The 18683-nt window shown below is 46.7% G+C and overlaps 1 protein-coding gene across 2 annotated transcripts; it reads right to left on the bottom strand.

Moving 5' to 3' along the window:
* Positions 1-7568: 7568 nt before the first annotated feature.
* On the bottom strand, positions 7569-18133 carry Apoc2 (apolipoprotein C2). Of its 2 annotated transcripts, XM_052171392.1 has the most exons (4): positions 17810-18133; positions 8894-8968; positions 8575-8725; positions 7571-7866 (listed from the first exon to the last, which is right to left on the bottom strand). In XM_052171392.1, the coding sequence occupies exons 2-4, from the start codon at positions 8946-8948 to the stop codon at positions 7779-7781; spliced, it is 294 nt and encodes a 97-aa protein (XP_052027352.1). In that variant the 5' UTR covers positions 8949-8968; positions 17810-18133; the 3' UTR covers positions 7571-7778. The 2 variants fall into 2 exon arrangements, with proteins under 2 accessions (XP_052027362.1, XP_052027352.1); XM_052171402.1 differs by lacking the exon at positions 17810-18133 and having other exon boundaries at positions 7569-7866; positions 8894-9007.
* Between the last annotated feature and the right edge of the window lie 550 nt (positions 18134-18683).

Here is an 18683-nt window from a genome sequence, read left to right as displayed (position 1 = left end):
GGCCACGCCCTTTTGAAGAACCGGCTCGGCCACCGTACTCGACTTCCGCCCCTTTTCGCCGCAGGATATTTGTTTTGGTCTAGCGGGGAGTGACTTCTCCGAGGGCTTGAACTTTCTAGTCTCAGACGCCCTTTTCCTGGGTTCTGCTTTGTACACTCGGCCAAGCTGGGTGGTTCTTTCTGACTGTATGGTCGTTCCAAGCAGTTGTACCGCGGTGCGGGTCGCCGCTCCTTCGCGGGTTTTACACAGTCGATGCTTTCGGAGCTTTTCCGGCCACCGTAGCGATTCGTGGCAACCCGCTGGAGCCGCGTCCTCTCGCTGGGAGAACCCCGCTCGGGCTGCAGCTTTTCCACCGACGGGGTCGTCGTTGCCTTGTTCTTTTCACGTCTGTCTTAAGCTTTCGTCATCAAAAAGCCTCGGACTGTAGTTCATCCTTAGGCCGCATCTGCTTTCTTACGGACATAGCACCTGGAAGTGGGACCCTCTTCACCTTTTCAAAATAAAGATTCCTTTATTTGCCGGGCAGTGGTGGCGCACGCCTGTAATCCCAGCACTTGGGAGGCAGAGGCAGGTGGATTTCTGAGTTCGAGGCCAGCCTGGTTTACAGAGTGAGTTCCAGGACAGCCAGGGCTACACAGAGAAACCCTGTCTCAAATAAATAAATAATCGTTTATTTATTTTATTCATATGAGCACTCTATGTGTCAGGAGAGGACATCAGATCCAGATCGCCTTATAGATGGTTGTGAGCCACCGAGTGGTTACTTGAAAGTAAACTCAGGACCTCTGGAAGAGCTGTCCATGCTCTTAACCGCAGAACCATCTCTCCAGCCTGGACCCTAGCCGCTTTTAGGCAGCTTAGGTAGCACTTCAGTAGGGGTCTGTGCTTTCCTGCGAACCTCGAATCTTTAAACATAAAGAAACACAAAGATAGGATCTCATTCTGTAGCCTAGGCCAGCCTCAACTCCTAATCCTCCTGCCTCAGCCTCCGGAATACTGAGGATAAAACAGACAAAAATGACAAAAAAAAAAAAAAAAAAAAAAAAAAAAGACAGTCATGAGCTTAATAACCCTATTTTCTCTTTCTGTTTGCTCGTTTTGATGGGTAAAGTTCTTGAAATGAAGCCCGGGCTGTGGCAGGTATAGAATTTGGGACATCTTCCGACCTCATCCTCAGGCGTGCTATCTGGGATTATAGTTTATGTCCCAGCACATTAAACAAGTGAGAGACCAAATCTTTTGGGTTCAAACTCCATCTTAGAGAACCTGACCTAAGGCTGAACTCAAGTTAACAATCCAGTAACTCGCACCAGTTTCTAGTCTACACCTCAGCAAGAGCTGGAATAAAGAGACCCTAATGCGATTGCACTGGATTTGGCTCCTTGGGGTCTTTTGGGGGTTCACAAATGCTTCATGGCACAACACAAGAACATCATGATTTTACATTAGGTACAAAATCTCTCGATTTTATTGGCTACGTAGTTAGTGAATTACATCAGTTTTTAAAACCTCTCAAATTTTGTACTAGCAAAGATTGTTAGACCACAACCAAGGACTGGATGTGTTGGTTCTTGATTTTAGTTCCAACACTGGGAAGGCAGAAGCCAGTGAATTTCTAAATTCAAGGCTAGCCAGAGCTACATAGCTACACCCTGTTTCAATAAGCAATTGTAAGATGCCGAACGGGAAGGCTGGGAACTGAACACTGGTCCTCTGGAAACAAGCTCCCTTAATTGGTGAGAGTGTCTATATCCCTACTAAAAAACACTCTTAAAAAAAATAGATTCATTATTTTATGTCTTCATGTATAGATGTGCGCCATTTATGTGCTCTATGTGCCAGGAGAGGGCGCCAGATCCCTGGAACTGGAGTTACAGACTCCAGTGCATAGTGGTGTAGATCCTGGAAATGGAACCCAGGTGCTCTAGAAGAACAGCTAAGCCATCTCAGCAGCTCCAACTAAAAAATCTTTAACATAAGGGCCTAGAAAGATGTCTCAGTGGTTAAGAGCACTGGCTGCTTTCCTGAGGACACAGGTTCCTGACACCCTCACACAGACACACATGCAGGCAAAACGCCAACGCAGGGTGGTGGTACAGGTCTTTAATCCCAGCACTGAGTTCAAGGCCAGCCTGCGTTACATAGTTCCCAATGAAGTCTGTATTAGTTACTTTCCTGTTGCCGTGACAGAACACCATGACCAAAAGCAGGTTTTAGAAGAAAGAGTTTATTTTAACCTATAGGTCACAAGAAAGCTATAGCAAGGGGGGGAGGGGCGGGGAGCAGCGGGTATGCTGGTTGGAGCAAGAAACGAGAGGGAGAGGGAGGGGGAAAGTCAGGAGGTTTTTAACTCCCAAAGCCCACTTCGAATGACATACTTCCTCCAGTAAGGCCTCACCTTCTAAGTGTCCCCAAATAGTACAACCAACTGAAGACCACGAGTCCTTACCTCTGAGTCTACGGGGGCCACTCCCATTCAAACAATTATACTGTAGGACAATCCCCTCTGTAGGCAGTATTCACTTCCTCTTTGAGTTCTTATGTTTCTGACCCCAGAGGCCTTTTCTTCTTCCCATTTTCCTGCATGCACCCCCTTAACTTACCATCTTCCTATCCTGCCTCAGTTTCCCCAAGGTTTACACCAGGTTATGGCCGGGGATGAAATTAAGCAGAGCTTCTGCCTGTGTAGGAGGCCCTGGGCTTTGAACCTAACAGTGGTTGTACAAGCCTTTAATCCCAGCACTGGGGAGGCAGAAGCTGGTGAATCTCTGTGAGTTCCAGGCCAGCCTGGTCTACAAAGTTACAAAGTGAGTTTCAGGATAGTGAGGACTGTTAGCACAGAGAAACTCTGTCTTGAAAAGACAAAAAAGGGGCTGGAGAGATGACTCTGGGGTTAGGAGAACTGACTGCTCTTCCAGAGGTCCTGAGTTCAATTCCCTGCAATCATGCATGGCTCCCAGCCATCTGTAAGAAGGTCTGATGCCCTCTTGTGTGTCTGAACACAGCTACAGTGGACTCATATAAATAAATAAATCTTTAAAAAAGAAAAGACAAACAAACAAGATTGATCTGGATCTGACTCTTGACAGGTCTTACTTCACCAGTAGCCTCTCCTTCACCTCACCGTCTTCCTCCTCCGAGCTCAGAATCTTATTACTTGCCCCACACCCAACATGATTGCTCAAAAGGTGATGAGATGACAGAAGCAACTCCTGAGAGATGCTCTCTGACCTCCACAGGTGTGCCCTGCACGTGCCCAACCCCAACACAAGAAAATGGGAAAAGTAAGCTCCTGTCCTTTAGATGTCCATTCTGTGGTAGTACCTCTTCCTCGAGGAAGTCCTCCAGGCCCTCTAGTCTCCTGTCTTGCCCCACCTATGCCCACCGAGTGCCAATATCTCCACTGTTGAGTATGTCTACCTGCATTTTACAGGCCACGCTTAGGACTGCTGTGGCCCTTGATGTGTCCCCAGCACTGACTTAGGGATCATCACTGCTGAATTAAAGAACCAAGCTCTCTGAGTACAGAAGGTGACTTACCTGAGGATCAGCACAATGGCAAGAAGGAACCACTAAAAATATACAGAAGAGCAGGGCAGTGGTGGCGCACGCCTGTAATCCTAGCACTTGGGAGGCAGAGGCAGGCAGATTTCTGTGTTCGAGGCCAGCCTGGTCTACAGAGTGAGTTCCAGGACAGCCAGGGCTACACAGAGAAACCCTGTCTCAAAAAAACCAATATATATATATATATATATATATATATATATATATATATATATATATATATATATATACACACACATATACACACACACACACCACACACACACATACACACACATACACACACACACACACACACACTGAAGAGCCGGGTGGTGGTGGCTCACACCTGTAATCCCAGCAGTTGGGAGACAGAGGCAGGTGAATTTTTGAGTTTGAGGCCAGCCTGGTCTACAGAGTGAGTTCCAGGACAGCCAGGGCTACACGGAGAAACACTGTCTCAAAACAAACAAATATATATATATATATATATACACACACACACACACACAGAGGGGGGCTGGTGAGATGGCTCCGTGGTTAAGAGCACTGGCTGATCTACCTGAAGTCCTGGGTTCAATTCCCAGCAACCACGTGGAGGCTCACAACCATCTACAAGGGGATCTGATGCACTCTTCTGACCTGCAGATCAGAGCACTTACACATTAGTTAAATAAAATTAAACACACAGAGAGATGAGGAGGAAGGTTGGAGCGCTAGCCCAGTGGTTTAGAGTACTGGATGCTCTTCCAGAGAACCAGGTTTCAGGTTCAATTTTCAGCACCCGAATGGCAGTGCACAAACATCTAGAACTCCAGTTCTAAGAGACTGAGTTCCCTCTTCTGACCTTGTTGCCAGGCACTCACCTATATATAGGCAAATCACTCATACACAGAAAATTAAGCTAAAATGTTGGGGTAGAGTGCTTGTCTAGCATGCATGGTGTCCGGGCTGTGATATCCAGCATTGCATAAAACCAGGTTTTTTGTTTTTTTTTTTTTTTAAGATTTATTTATTATATGTAAGTACACTGTAGCTCTTTTCAGACACTCCAGAAGAGGGCATCAGATCTCATTATGGATGGTTGTGAGCCACCATGTGGTTGCTGGGATTTGAACTCAGGACCTTCAGAAAAACAGTCAGTGCTCTTACCCACTGAGCCATCTCACCAGCCCAAAGCCAGGGGTTTTGGACACGTTTCATCCCAGTACTTGAGAAGCAGACAGAGGCAGATCTCTGAGTTCGAGACCAGCCTGGTTTACAGAGTGAGTTCCAGGACAGCTACTGTTGTTATACAGAGAAACCCTGTCTCAAAAAACAAAAACAAATAAAACAAAACATCGAAAAAAACAAAACAAGAACAGCCAGGCTATTGTTGCTCAAACAAGTCCTCACTGTGGGCCGGATGCGGGCCAGGCAACATCGCAGGGAGACTACAGATCTGTCTGTGCGTTCCTTCCCTCGGTGCCAGCCCAAAGTGTTAAGTGGGTCACAGAACAGACTCACTATACCCACCGTTAGGGGGCTCCCGACACCATCGAGAACTGTGTTCTTAGTCTCTAAAGAAGTGGGCTGGCACATCCATCTTCTAAAGCTTCGAGAGACAGGACTCAGGGTCTGAAGTCTGAGAGAAGAGAAATCCAGGGTTCAGATCACTCAGTCTTAGGCAGAATCTGGGCACCTGGACCTAAACGGAGATGGTGGGGATCTGAGAAAAAAAAGTCTTTGGGGGATGGCACTGGGATTTGCTGGGAGCAGAACTTGCCTGGGCAGTGGTTCCCTTTGGCTGGAGTCTGTGGGAAACACGGGACAGAGCGGGGATTGTTCCCCAGGCGTCCCCCCTCCCCGGCACCCCTAGAGCTTGGCAGCCTCAGTTCTTCCCAGGCCCCGGAGTCTTGGGAACACTTCCCACTGCCCCTCCTTCCCAGGCCCTGTTTTCTACTGGACTCACAGCTGCTCAGCCTCGGGACCCGGGAAAATCGCCCCAGGAGCACTGAAAGACTGGCTGGAGGCTAATGCCAAACAGTTTAGGAGAAATTCAGGCCGAGTCCTCCGGGGGACCTACAGCGCCACCTATAGGACACAGGAGCGAGGCGCACAGGGCGAGCTGCACTTAAGTCCCCATCTTGGATAAACAAAAAGAACTCTAATCATCAGGAGGGAAAGGGTACGGTTGTCCTTTTGGGGGGGGGGGGGGGCACAGGGTATCTCTTTTCTGCCCCACCCACCCATCCTGGAATTTGCTCCGGAGACCAATCAGACCTCACTGAGATCGGCTGACTTTTCCCTCCCAGGTAACGGGATCATAAATGTGTGCCACCATGCCCACCGCCATTGGCTCTTTGTCACAGGCTTTGTGGAAGCCTGACTGGCTTTTTCTCTGCTGTGTCCTGTCCCCCTGTCCAGCAAGATTTCTGGTAAAATGCAAATGAGGTTAATAGGTTGGAATTGTCCAAGAGGCCAGGTTCCAGTGTGTGTCCTCCTGCGCCCCTGGCAACCTTAGCATGAACTTCTTAGCTTTAGCAGCCCCATCAGGGTTTTCCTCTGTGGCATCTGTTAGACAACTCATTCCCTGCTTTGTCTGATTTGGACTGAGGACACTCGCATGGGCAAAGCAAGAGCCCCAGCTCTGAGGTGTTTGTTTGTTTGGTTGGTTTTGGTTTTTGTTCTTTTTTTCGTTTTTATTTTTCGAGACAGGGTTTCTCTGTGTAGCCCTGGCTGTCCTGGAGCTCACTCTGTAGACCAGGCTGGCCTCGAACTCAGAAATCCGCCTGCTTCTGCCTCCCAGAGTGCTGGGATTACAGGCGAGCGCCACCACCACCCAGCAGCCCTGAGTTATTGGTGTGTGTATATGCTGGTACGCATATGCGCATGTGCCACACACAGCATAAATGTGGAGGCTGGAGTACAACTTTGTGGCGTGGGTCTCCCCTTCTATCTTTACGTGTGTTCTGGGGACAGGTCACCTGTGCTCACTGAGCCACCTGTATTTGCTTGTCTGCTTGGATTTGTCTGGGTTTGAGACAGGGTCTCTTGTAGCCAGGCTGGTTTTGAACTTGCTACACAGTTGAGAAAGCCTGAACTCCTGGTTTTCCTGCCTCTGTCTGCCCCAGGACTTTGAAAGTGCTGTAAATATAGGCTCCAGCTGCCACATATGGGTATTTTGGAGGGGTTAAAAATTATTTATTGAGGAGGTTGTGGTGTGTACACCTTTAATCCCAGAATACAGGAGGCAAAGGCAGGCAGATCTGTGTGTTCAAGGCTAGCCTGACCTACAGAGTAAGTTCCAGGACAATCAAAGTTACACAGGGAACCCCTGACTTGTAAAACATATATATATATAATTCTTAAATTGCGTGTGTGTTGTTGTGTGTATTTTGTTTAGTGATAGATCTTTTTTTTTTTAAAGATTTATTTATTTATTATATGTGAGTACACTGTAACTGTCTTCAGACACTAGAAGAAAGCATCAGATGTCTTTTCTCTTTTCGGATGGTTGCGAGCCACCATGTGGGTGCTAGGATTTGAACTCATGACCTTTTGGAAGAACAGTCTGTGTTCTTACCCACTGAGCCATCTCTCCAGCCCCTAGTGATAGATCTTATTCTTCCAACCAGGCTGGCCTTTAAAATTCTGCTGTGTAAAAAAAAAAAAAAAAAGAAAAAAAGAAAGGCTGGGCGGTGGTGACGCCTGTAATCTCAGCACTTGGGAGGCAGAGGCAGGCCTCTGAGTTGGAGGCCAGCCTGGTCTACAGAGTGAGTTCCAGAACAGACAGGGCTACACAGAGAAACCCTGTCTCAAAGAGAAAGAGAGAGAGAGAGAGAGAGAGAGAGAGAGAGAGAGAGAGAGAGAGAGAGAGATTTTAAAAAGAAAACTAAAACTCACTATGTGTGCCAGGCTGGGCTTCGAATCGCTACGATCCTTTGCCTCCGCTCTCAAGTACTCAGTGACCTGTGTGAGCCCAAACACCTGGCCCGCCCTCCCGTCCGTTCCAATGGACAAGTTAAGAAGAAGCCACAGACCTTTGGGGGTCACCAAAGGAGGGAAAAGAAGCCACAGTGACACCAACATGCCTGGACTCAGTTATTCTTTCATTGAAGGACTTTGGTCTAGAGTTGGGAGCCGGGAGCTGCTGGGACAGAGGGATGGAGGACCGTCCTGGTGAGGTGGCAAGAGAGAGCAAAGAGGTGGGCTGTCCGGTTTTCCTCTCCCCTAACTTGGGGCTCGCATAGTAACTACTCTCCTTTCAGGAGAGTAAGGAGCTGGTCCGTGAAGATGCCCGCGTACGTGCTCATGGCGGCCGAGCTCTTGCTGTACATGTCCCTGGAGAGAAGAAAGCAGGGGACAGCTTGGAAGAAGGGCCTAGAGGCAGGAGCCTGGGCCCGAGGGAGAAAAGCTAGGTTTGGGGCCTCTGCATGTGAAAGAAAAGAGATGAGAGCCATATTCTTTAGTCTGAGAGGGATGCTGGGGTCCAAGCCCCTTGGTGTGAGGGAGGAAGGCAAGGGACTGGACCCCTGAGTCTAAGGGCTGGGACCCTGAGCCTGAAAAAGGAAGCTGGGGGTCTGAGGGGGGAGGCCAGTGTCTGGATTTCTAGGTTTTGGGGTAGGAGGGCTAGAGTTTAGTTAGACTTATGAGTCTAAGGAAGAAGGGTCTGAGAGAAGAGGGCTGGGGCCTGGACTCCTGGGTCTGAGGGAGGAGGCTGGGGCCTGGACTCCTGGGTCTGAGGGAGGAGGCTGGGGCCTGGAACCCTGGGTCTGAGGGAGGAGGACTGGGGCCTGGACTCCTGGGTCTGAGGGAGGAGGCTGGGGCCTGGACTACTGGGTCTGAGGGAGGAGGCTGGGGCCTAGAACCCTGGGTCTGAGGGAGGAGGACTGGGGCCTGGATCCCTGGGTCTGAGGGAGGAGGACTGGGGCCTGGACCCCTAGGTCTGAGGGAGGAGGACTGGGGCCTGGACCCCTCCCTGGGTCTGAGGGAGGAGGGATAGGACAAGATGCCGTATGCCAGGATCTGTCCCCAGTGGGAGGGACACACCTGAGTTTCTCATCCACGCTGCTGGGGTATGTCTTGTGGTACAGGCCTTGGGCAGCCGCCTTGGCCGTGCTCCAGTAGCTTAAGAGGGACTCCTGCACCGTGTCCAGCAGAGCCGGGCTGCCCGGGTCATCTTCCTGGGTCCCCTGGACCTCTGTGGGAAGCATGGTCGTTAGAGTGGAGGCGCCGAGGGGACTTGGTTGAGTGGGAGCAGGTGAGGAAGATAAAGGAGTGGCTGGGGAAGGCAGAGAGGTGCTTGAGGCCCCACCCCTTCCCCTCCTGACCTGCCCCTCCCCACCACCTTGCCGCCCCACCCACTTACCTTTTCCTAACACCAGGAGGACCAAGAAGAAAGCCAGGAAGAACCGGGACCCCATGCTGTCCGCGACCTAGAGCACTGAGGACAGGGTTGTGTCACCGCCAGGGTGTGGGACCACGGGGCCCTGCCCAACAATGATTCGAAACCTGTTAATTCAGATGAGTTCTCTCCCGGAATTCCTCTCTCGTGGGTCTTTTTTTAGGAGGGAGGGGTGGCAAAGGGGAGCGGGACAACGCAAGGTCTCACTGTGTAGCACTGATTGGCCCGGAGCTCACTGTGTAGACCAGGCTGGCCTCCAACTCAGAGTCACCTGCCTTGAGCTCTCAAGCACTAGAGTTGATGGTGTGTGCCATTCATTACACCTGTGTGTGTGTGTGTGTGTGTGTGTGTGTGTGTGTGTGTGTGATACTCTGGAGAAAACAATAACAAAATGATAATAATAATAATAATAATAGGGCTGGTGAGATGGCTCAGCAGTTAAGAGCACTGAATGCTCTTCCGAAGGTCCTGAGTTCAAATCCCAGCAACCACTTGGTGGCTCACAACAATCTGTAATGAGATCTGACGCCCTCTTCTAGTGTGTCTGAAAACAGCGACAGTGTACTCACATTAATAATAAATTAAACTTGTAGGAAGCCATTAGAGACCCTCACTTTGGCTGACAGGGCTAAGGCCCTGAGAAAAGCAAACAAGAGCCTCTCCAATGGGTATTTGTTTAGCCATTGTCTCGAGATTACTGCAGAATGATCCTGCCTGCGTCAACATCGCCGACTCCGGGTATCTTCATCAGATGACCTTCTCATCTCCTGTCGTAAATGCCAGGAATACCTCTGCCCCTCTTTGTCCCTACCTTGGGGTACGCCCCTCCTGAAGGCCTTATAACTTGGGTACCCCAGAACATTAAACGAGGCTTTGACAAAACCCAGATTGACTCTGTCTTTCTTGGCGCTTGGCCTCCGTCTCCCTCCCCACCCCTTTTGACCCGCAGGTAGCACCCCTTCGGAACCCTGGAATAACTGACCCGCGGGACGGGTTACAGTGGCGCCCGAACAGGGACCTGAAGTACGGTCAACTACCGGACGACGGAGGAGAAATCCCGGGAAAAGGAATGAAGGACCCCACAGACCGCATCGCTCGTGCGTCGCTGGAGGGGCAGGTGAGTGGCCAAACATTGTTGTCCGATTGTCATTGGGGAAATAAAAAAAGAGGCTAAAGAGGCTTGATTCATAGGAGAAATCAAGCAATCATTCAGGGAGAGAAGAGTAAGAGTTAAGAAAAAAGATTTAATTAAGTGTTTTTGTTTTATCATGAGAAATGTCCTTGGTTAATTTTAAGTGGACCTGATATTCACCCACTAACGAGATAAGGTTGGTAAAGAAATTAATAAGATTTTAAAACAGGTACAGGTGAGCCAATGTTTGATACATTCTTTAGTTACTGGAGGCTCATTCAGAGTGAGAACGAGGACCCTGCTGAATATTGCCTCCGCCCTTTGTCTCAGGCAGCTTCTGTGACCTCACTTTCCCCTAAAAAGAACTCTCCAAAACCTTCCTTGGTCGTTAAAGACAGGTCTGAGTCCCCGTCATCCGCTCCTGTAACTTCTCTTTATCCTCCGCTCCTGAGGGACCCATCCCTTGCTGATATGTCATTAAGTTTAGAGAACCCCTGGGGAGAAAGCCAACTTGGAGGAGAAAAGCTGCAGAGAGCAAGCAGTCCTCTTAAAGGAGCTACGAGGGACAAATGGTCATTCTAACTTCAAGATTTATTTCAAAGTCAAATGCCTAGAAAAAGCCAGAGCCAAAACAAGCCCCTCCACGTGGCCTGCCACCCTATACCCTGTGATAGGCATGCAGCGTGGCTCCTCTCAGCCAGATCCCTCAGACCTTAACTGGGTCCAGGCAATCACCAGAGATCGTCCTATACTCAGCCTTAAAATAAATGGTAAAAGCTTTGAGGGCATCTTAGACTCAGGTGCCGATTCTACTGTGATCTCGCAATGTGCTTGGCCCCCTGCTTGGCCTTTGCAAGCCTCTCTGACCCATCTGCAGGGGATTGGACAATAAAAAAATACTCTCCAGAGCTCACAGTTGCTGACTTGGGAGGACAGTGAGGGAAATACTGGCTCTACTCAGCCTTTCATGGTCTCTAGTCTGCCTGTTAACCTCTAGGGAAGAGACATTCTCTCTCAAATGAAAGTCCTTATGTGTGGTCCCAATGAGGTTATTGCTCAACAAATGCTCTCCCAGGGCTATCTCCATGGACAGGGACTAGGCAAAAATGAACAGGGGAGACCCATGCAGGTAGAAGTCAGAGACTGCTGCTGAGGCGGCCAGAGAAAAACTGCTCATGGACAGCATGTAAGACCTGGACTCTCCTCCCATCCCTCTCCACAGGTGTGTGTGTTCAACTAGGCATCCTCCTTCCCCCTTGTTAAATCTTAAACAAGAGAAAAAGCAGGTTACAGAAAAGCAGTTTTTCCATGTGTAGGACGTGGTATCAAAAAAAAAAAAAAAGAAATAATAATAATGGTTAGAAGCTATTTCAAAACTCTCCTGGAAAGGAGAAGAAAATGGGAGACGTCCTGTTTTCTCTCTGAAACCTACTGGAGATCTCCTTAGTTCAGGTTAAGATATTTGGATCTTTTGGGGACATCAAGTTCCCTCTCTGTCTATTGTACGTCTTTGGTGCACCAAAACTTGTCTATATGTGTGTCAATTCATGTTGTCTATTGTTTTGTTTGGCTGAATGATTGGTTGTTTTTTATGTTTTATGTAAAAAAAAAAAAAAAAATGGTAAAAAGGCGTTATCTTGCTGGCAGTCCTGCCAATTGCAGTTTACACAGAGGAGGCTAATTTGAGGTGCCTCACATTCTAAGGTAAGAGTCAAAGACAGCTGGAAAAAAAGCTGCTTCTTAAAGGGCCAGGAGCTGGACAAGTGGAAATGGTTAATTCTCCTAGAAAAATTTCTATCATGATGATGATTGGGTTCAAAGTGCTTTATTCCTCTGAAGTTACAGCTAGAAAAAAATATATATTTGGTTTAAATTTATGAGATTTGTATGATCGCTTCATTTTTATTTCTAATTAGTCTTAAAGGTATAAATGTTTTACATATCTTGACTATAGAGTTATAAATTAATTGGTTATGATTTAAAAGGTATAATGTTACAAAAAAAAAAAAAAAGGTTAGTTTAAAACTGCTGATTCAGCGTTAGAGCCATCTTAACTAGCTACATGTGGCATGACGCAACCCAGGAAATACAGGCGTTTAAGATGCTTCTAAATTGACATGGTGTTTTGTGTAAATCTTGGCCTGGAGATTAGACTTATAAGAAATATGATTTAAAATAATGTCTCTTCAATAAGTTACAAAGTCATACATTCAAACACAAGATGATGCACAAACTTTACAATATAAAAATATATTTGCCATTAATTTTAAGGAGAAAAGATTGTTTAAAACTGGGTTTTGCTTTCAACAAATTGTAGTTATGTTTTGATATTACAGGTTCCTTTTGTTATTTGACCTCTATACAATAGGGTCTGATTACAGGTTACTCTTTACAGGACCTGGTGGGTGTAGGTCTGGCCTTAGAGATAACAAACTCAAATCAGGAGTTTTACATTTGAGTTAATACAAAGCTCAGAGCTGCCTCAAAGCTGCTCAAAGCTACAGAGGCTTGAGAGATGCAGTTTTGTCTTGCAGGCCTCACTTAGAGAGTTTCTGGCCAAAAGAACATTTTTAACAGATCCATACAGATGTGGTTCAAAATGAAGTTCAAACTTAGATCTAAAATTTTGGCCTGCCTACTACATACAAAATTATTATAGATTTAAGATTTTCATTAGAAGGTTATTCCTCAAGAAATGGTTTGCTCTTAACATTGGGCTTTTAAATTTTTTAAGAAAATGATTTTCAAAAGATGTTAAGATAAATATTTTGCCTAAGACACTGCTTTAAGTTTGTCATTTAAGTCTCTGATGTTCTCAAGATAGATGCAAAACAAATACTGAGAGACATAACTTGGAGAAAGCTACCATAAGTATTTGTCAACAGTTTATGATATATGCTCACTTCCATTCCTTAACAAAGAGAACATTAATGTAAAATCTCTCCAAATACGATTTTGACATCCTCCAATAAAGATTTGATATAATAATAAAATGTTACAAAATAAAATAAAAAAAAATATTTTAAAAAGAATGTTTTAAGAGCATGATAAAATGTTTGTTCCTTATTTTAAACAACAATCAAATTGATTATTATTAATTGTTAATCTATTACATGACAAGCCTTTTTGACAAAATTAATAATTGTTATCTAAAAGATAAATTGTTAAAAATTTGCCTCTATACATGTTTTTATATTGTTATAGATTTATACATACATCCTAAAAATACATCTACTATGGGAGTAAAGCTCATATAATTAGATCACATGTTTATTCTTTTGAGTGTCCCCTTGCTTCAGCACAGATAATTGAACTGGGTGCTGTAGCTGTTCTTTTAAAATGTTAAAAATCAAACTTGATTTTTATATTAATAATATACATATATAGCTCATGGCTTACAATTGCTTAAAGTTGTTTCCTTTTAATGATACTAATTCTTAACTTTTACAATTGTTTGTACAAATACAATTCAAAAAATTAATCAAAAATATACATACGACTATTGACAGCTTTTCAGGCTTTCTAGTTATAACTGTTTTAACATAAGAAACAAAAATAAAATTAGTCATTACATATGTTATTTTTTATACTAAATGTTCCAAATCAGATTAAGACAAATATTATAACTGATTATTATAACCAGTCATTTAAGATGTCTTATTAACAATTTGATATTAGTCATATTACTGAGATTCCTCATAATTCGCAAAGACAAGATATTATAGAACAAGCCCATAGAACTTTACAATATTTTTATAATAAAAATAACTTTACAATATTTTTATAATAAAAGAGGGGAGAATAACATCTCTATATACCATAAAAAATTTTAAATTTTAATGCCAGGGAACTCTAAGTGTAGAGAAGAGGTATGTTTGTGTTCTTTCTACAGGATGCTGAAGGAACATGCTAGCTGCCAGAGTATGCTGATGCTGAGATTTCACCCTGGCTTTCCACCTTGCTCTCCAGCCTTTTGGGGCCCCTCCTGGGTCTTTTGTTTCTTTTGTCATTTGGCCCCTGGGCCTTTAACAGATTAACCAGTTTTGTTAAATCACAGATTGATTCTGCCTTGACAGACGTGGAGGTAGCAACCATCGGCCTTTAGTTTTCTACCCTTGCTGCAGGCACAGAGCTTTCTTGGTTCCTAAGCAGTAGAAACGTCAATGCCAGAGAGGGTGACCTCCAGCTCCTAATAGTGGCTGAGGGCCATAAGCTGTGGAGTAGCCAATGACGGGAAATATTGTGGTGCCACGAGCCAGATGCACACCGCCTCTTGGCTGCAGGGTGACTCCATGACGGGATTATTGTGAGTCTGCTACCTGGATGCCCGTCACACCCACCAAGGGCCTGATTAAGCCATTGGAGTAGGATGTGATGCCAGGAGTGGATGCAACTTACATAGCCTAAGACAGAGGCCCTGCCCTACTAGGATCTAAAAAGGCCTAGTTACTGCGGTGCTGGACGTGGGGGCAAAACCACATAGCCTAAGACAGGCTCTCCACCGACCCTCTTTCCATAGCCACCCCTCAACTTAAGAAAGAAAAAAGGAGGAGTTGTAGGAAGCCATTAGAGACCCTCACTTTGGCTGACAGGGCTAAGGCCCTGAGAAAAGCAAACAAGAGCCTCTCCAATGGGTATTTGTTTAGCCATTGTCTCGAGATTACTGCAGAATGATCCTGCCTGCGTCAACATCGCCGACTCCGGGTATCTTCATCAGATGACCTTCTCATCTCCTGTCGTAAATGCCAGGAATACCTCTGCCCCTCTTTGTCCCTACCTTGGGGTACGCCCCTCCTGAAGGCCTTATAACTTGGGTACCCCAGAACATTAAACGAGGCTTTGACAAAACCCAGATTGACTCTGTCTTTCTTGGCGCTTGGCCTCCGTCTCCCTCCCCACCCCTTTTGACCCGCAGGTAGCACCCCTTCGGAACCCTGGAATAACTGACCCGCGGGACGGGTTACATAAACTTTGGGCCTGAGCAGGCAGGGACTGACCGGAGCGAGCAGAGGTTCTAAGTTCAATTCCAAGCAACCACATGAAGGCTCACAAACATCTGTACAGCTACAGTGTACTCATAGACATAAAATAAATAAATAAAATAAATCTTTAAAAAAAAACAATAAAATAAACGTATATGGCTGTTTTGCCTTCATGTTTATAAATGCACTCAGTAGGCCCAGACCTTGTGGAGGCCAGAAAACGGGTTGGATTCCATGAAACTGGAATGAGAGGTGTTAGTGAACCAAACCCAAAGGTTTTGTTTGTTTGTTTGTTTGCTTGCTTTTTGTTTTTGACAGGGTTTCTCTGTAGCCTTGGCTGTCCTAGAACTCGCTCTGTGGACCAGGCTGGCCTCGAACAGTGCTGGGATTAACAGTGAGTGCCACCAGAGCCCAGCTAAACCCCAGGTCCTCTGCAGGAGCAACAAGCCCTCTTAACCAGGAGCTGTGTCTCAGGGCCCCACCTTAAAAAAACAAAACCAAAAAGACAAAACCCACGGAGTCTCCTATAGCCGAAGCTGGCCTCAAACTGACTAAGTAGACCAGGCTCACCTTGAGCTCCTGATTGCCCTGCCTCCGCGCTGGGAATGCTGGGACCACAGGTGTGTGCCGCCATATCTAGTTCCTCGTGGAACTGAGAGACTTGAACCTAGAACCCTGAGCACCCACCCCAGGCAAGCACCCTGCCCCCTGAGCTCCGGTCCTGCGCTTCAGATTTTGACAATCCCTGCGCTCCTGCCTGCCTTTCTAATAAAGAAAGAAAGAAAGAAAGAAAGAAAGAAAGAAAGAAAGAAAGAAAGAAAGAGAAAGAAAGAAAAAAGCAGAACAAGAAAAAAAAAACCAAAACTAGATTCTTTCTAAGTTGATCAGGCTGGAGTTGAACTCGCAGCAGTCCCCTGCCTTTGTCCCTGGGGTGCTGAGGTGACAGTCATGTGATACAATGGCAGGGGACTTTTTTTTTTTTTTTTTTTTTTTTTTTTGGTTTTTTGGATTTGTTTTTTTTTTCTGAGACAGGGTTTCTCTGTGTAGCCCTGGCTGTCCTGGAACTCATTCTGTAGACCAGGCTGACCTCAAACTCAGAAATCTGCCTGCCTCTGCCTCCCAGAGTGCTGGGATCACAGGTGTGTGCCACCACCCTGCAGACATTTTTTTTTAAGTGATAGGAATGTCACTCAGGTCTCCTATATGCTAGTGAAAGGCAGACAAGGAAACTGAGACACATCTTTTAATTCATTCATTCATTCGTTCATTCATTCAGGAAAGCTGTCCTGAGGCCTAAACAGTCCTGGACTAGTAGGAAATATAAACAAATCTTTTAAAAACAAATAAATTCTTTTTTAAAACCTGGGCACACTGTGTGAGGTGGTTCAGCTGGTAAGTGCGTCTGCCACCAAGTCAGGGGACCTGAGTTCAAATCCTGACAGTTGTCCTCCGACTTCTACACGTGTGCCATGGTGCACACACACACACACACCACAGACACGCAAACACACACACAGAGACACAAAGACACAGACACACACACACAGACACACACACACAGGCACACACAGACACACACACAGACACACACACACAGACACACACACACACACAGACATACACACACAGACACACACAGACACACACACACAGACACACACACACAAATAAATAAATAACAAAAAAAAGAAAAGGTAATTTAGTCAGCCCGGTAGTGGTGGCACTGTCCCATAATCCCAGTATTTCAGAGGTGGAGGCGGGAGGGTCAGAAGTCCAAGGTCACCAGGTGGGGTGGCACACACCTCAAACCCAGCATTCCGGAGGTAGAGGCAGGCAGATTTCTGTGAATTCAAGGTCTAGACAGCCAGGGCATAGACAGAGAAACCCTGTCTGTCTCAGGGAGAGAGAAACAGAGACAGAGAAAGAAAGAGTGAGAGAGAGATAGACAGACAGAGAAATAGAGTCAGAGAGAGGCACCCTGGGACACGGATCACAGCAGACGCTTCTGACTCGCGTCCCCAGCTTGTCTCTGCTTTGCTGGCCTGTCCTCCCCCATATCCCGTGGGTTGTATAATCAGGGCACAAAACCATCATCCATATTTTGGGGATGAGAAACTGAGACAGCAAGGGGCAGAAATCCAGGTGGGAAAGCAATGGGGTAGGGGAGTTTCAGTGGCTGGGACAGCACTCACTGCCCTTCCAGAGGACCCGGGTTCGATTCCCACTACCTACAAGCAGCTGTAAGCACAGTCCCAGGGGGTCCAGTGCCCCCCTCCGGCTCCTCTAGGGAGTCAGGCACGCATGTGGTGCACAGACACGCAATGCAGGCAACATATCCACTCACACAAAATAAATAAGTGGGTAAAAAAGATGTCTCAGAAAGAGGTAGAGATGAAACCGGGGAGAAGAGCCAAGTACAACAAATAGAGCACGACTCCCAACTTGGTTTTAGCTTTAGTCAGGCACACGAAAGAGAACGTGCCTGGCCTAGCTGAGAAAGGAGGGATGGAAGGTCAAGGCTAGCCTGGGCTACATAGTGAGACCTTGTCTCAGAAAGAAAGAAAGAAAGAAAGAAAGAAAGAAAGAAAGAAAGAAAGAAAGAAAGAAAGAAAGAAAGAAAGAAAGAAAGAAAGAAAGAAAGAAAGAAAGAGTGAAAAGCCGCCCGTGTTGTCAGACAGACATCTGAGGCGACTGTTACTGTGATTTTCTGATGTAGGAATCTTCGCCCCCCTTGTGCTCTGCCCCCACCCTCGGTCCGCCTCTTACCTCAGGCAGTGGGCAGGAAGGGACTGTCCTGACTCTCTCCAGTGGGCTGGCAGCCTTTATAGCTCTGGAGGGCCCCCTCCTTCCATATCAGGCAGCTCCGACGTCCTAGGCCAAAGTCCTGGCCAACAGAGCCGCAGAGGGGGTGGGGTGGCAGGCTGGGAAGGGTAATGGCCAGTGACATTCCCTATCAGGTCAAGCCACACGGGAGTCCCACTTTGAGAAGTCACCCATAAACAGAGCAGGGCTGTAACCTCAAGCTCTTTCAGAAGGCTGAGGCAGGGGGATCAAGAGTTCAGAGGGAGTCCAGGAACCACTGGGCAACTTAGCAAGATTTTTATCTGAAAATGAAAAGGGTTTGTTATGGTTTTATTCAAACAGGGTTTCATGTAGCACAGGCTACCCCCAGAATGCTCTGTGTAGCTGAGGGTATCCTGATTTTCCAAGTGCTGGGATTGCAGGTTCGTACCACCTCGGCCAGCCTGGTCTACAGAGAGGTTCCAGGACAGCTGGAGAGCTGGCCCGTCCTGTAACAGAGCTTGCGACCAAAGCTGATGACCTGCGTTCTGTCCCCCAAGTAGCGGGAGAGAACAAACTCTTTTGTTTTGCTTTTTGGTTTTTTGTTTGTTTGTTTGTTTTTTGAGTCAGGGTTTCTCTGTGTAGCCCTGGCTGTCCTGGAACTCACTCTGTAGACCAGGATGGCCTCGAACTCAGAAATCCACCTGCCTCTGCCTCCCAGAGTGCTGGGATTACAGGCGTGCACCACTACCACCACCCGGCTGAGAACAAACACTTGAAGGTTGTCTTCTGACACCGTATACATGTCATGTGCGTGCGCGCGTGTGCACACACACACACACATGCACATACACACAAG

Source organism: Apodemus sylvaticus, chromosome 1 (genome assembly GCF_947179515.1).
Source record: "Apodemus sylvaticus chromosome 1, mApoSyl1.1, whole genome shotgun sequence".
In the NCBI taxonomy this organism is placed as follows: Eukaryota; Metazoa; Chordata; class Mammalia; order Rodentia; family Muridae; genus Apodemus; species Apodemus sylvaticus.
This window is presented reverse-complemented; position numbering and strand designations above follow the sequence as displayed.

What these genes read in the sequence shown, in the direction of transcription:
- Apoc2 (XM_052171392.1), bottom strand. Translation starts at nt 8,948, where the DNA reads ATGGGGTCCCGGTTCTTCCTGGCTTTCTTCTTGGTCCTCCTGGTGTTA. An exon ending in CCTCCTGGTGTTAGGAAAAG is followed by an intron (nt 8,726 to 8,893) that starts GTAAGTGGGTGG and finishes TGCTTCCCACAG; the next exon opens with AGGTCCAGGGGACCCAGGAA. An exon ending in AGCGTGGATGAGAAACTCAG is followed by an intron (nt 7,867 to 8,574) that starts GTGTGTCCCTCC and finishes TCTTCTCTCCAG; the next exon opens with GGACATGTACAGCAAGAGCT.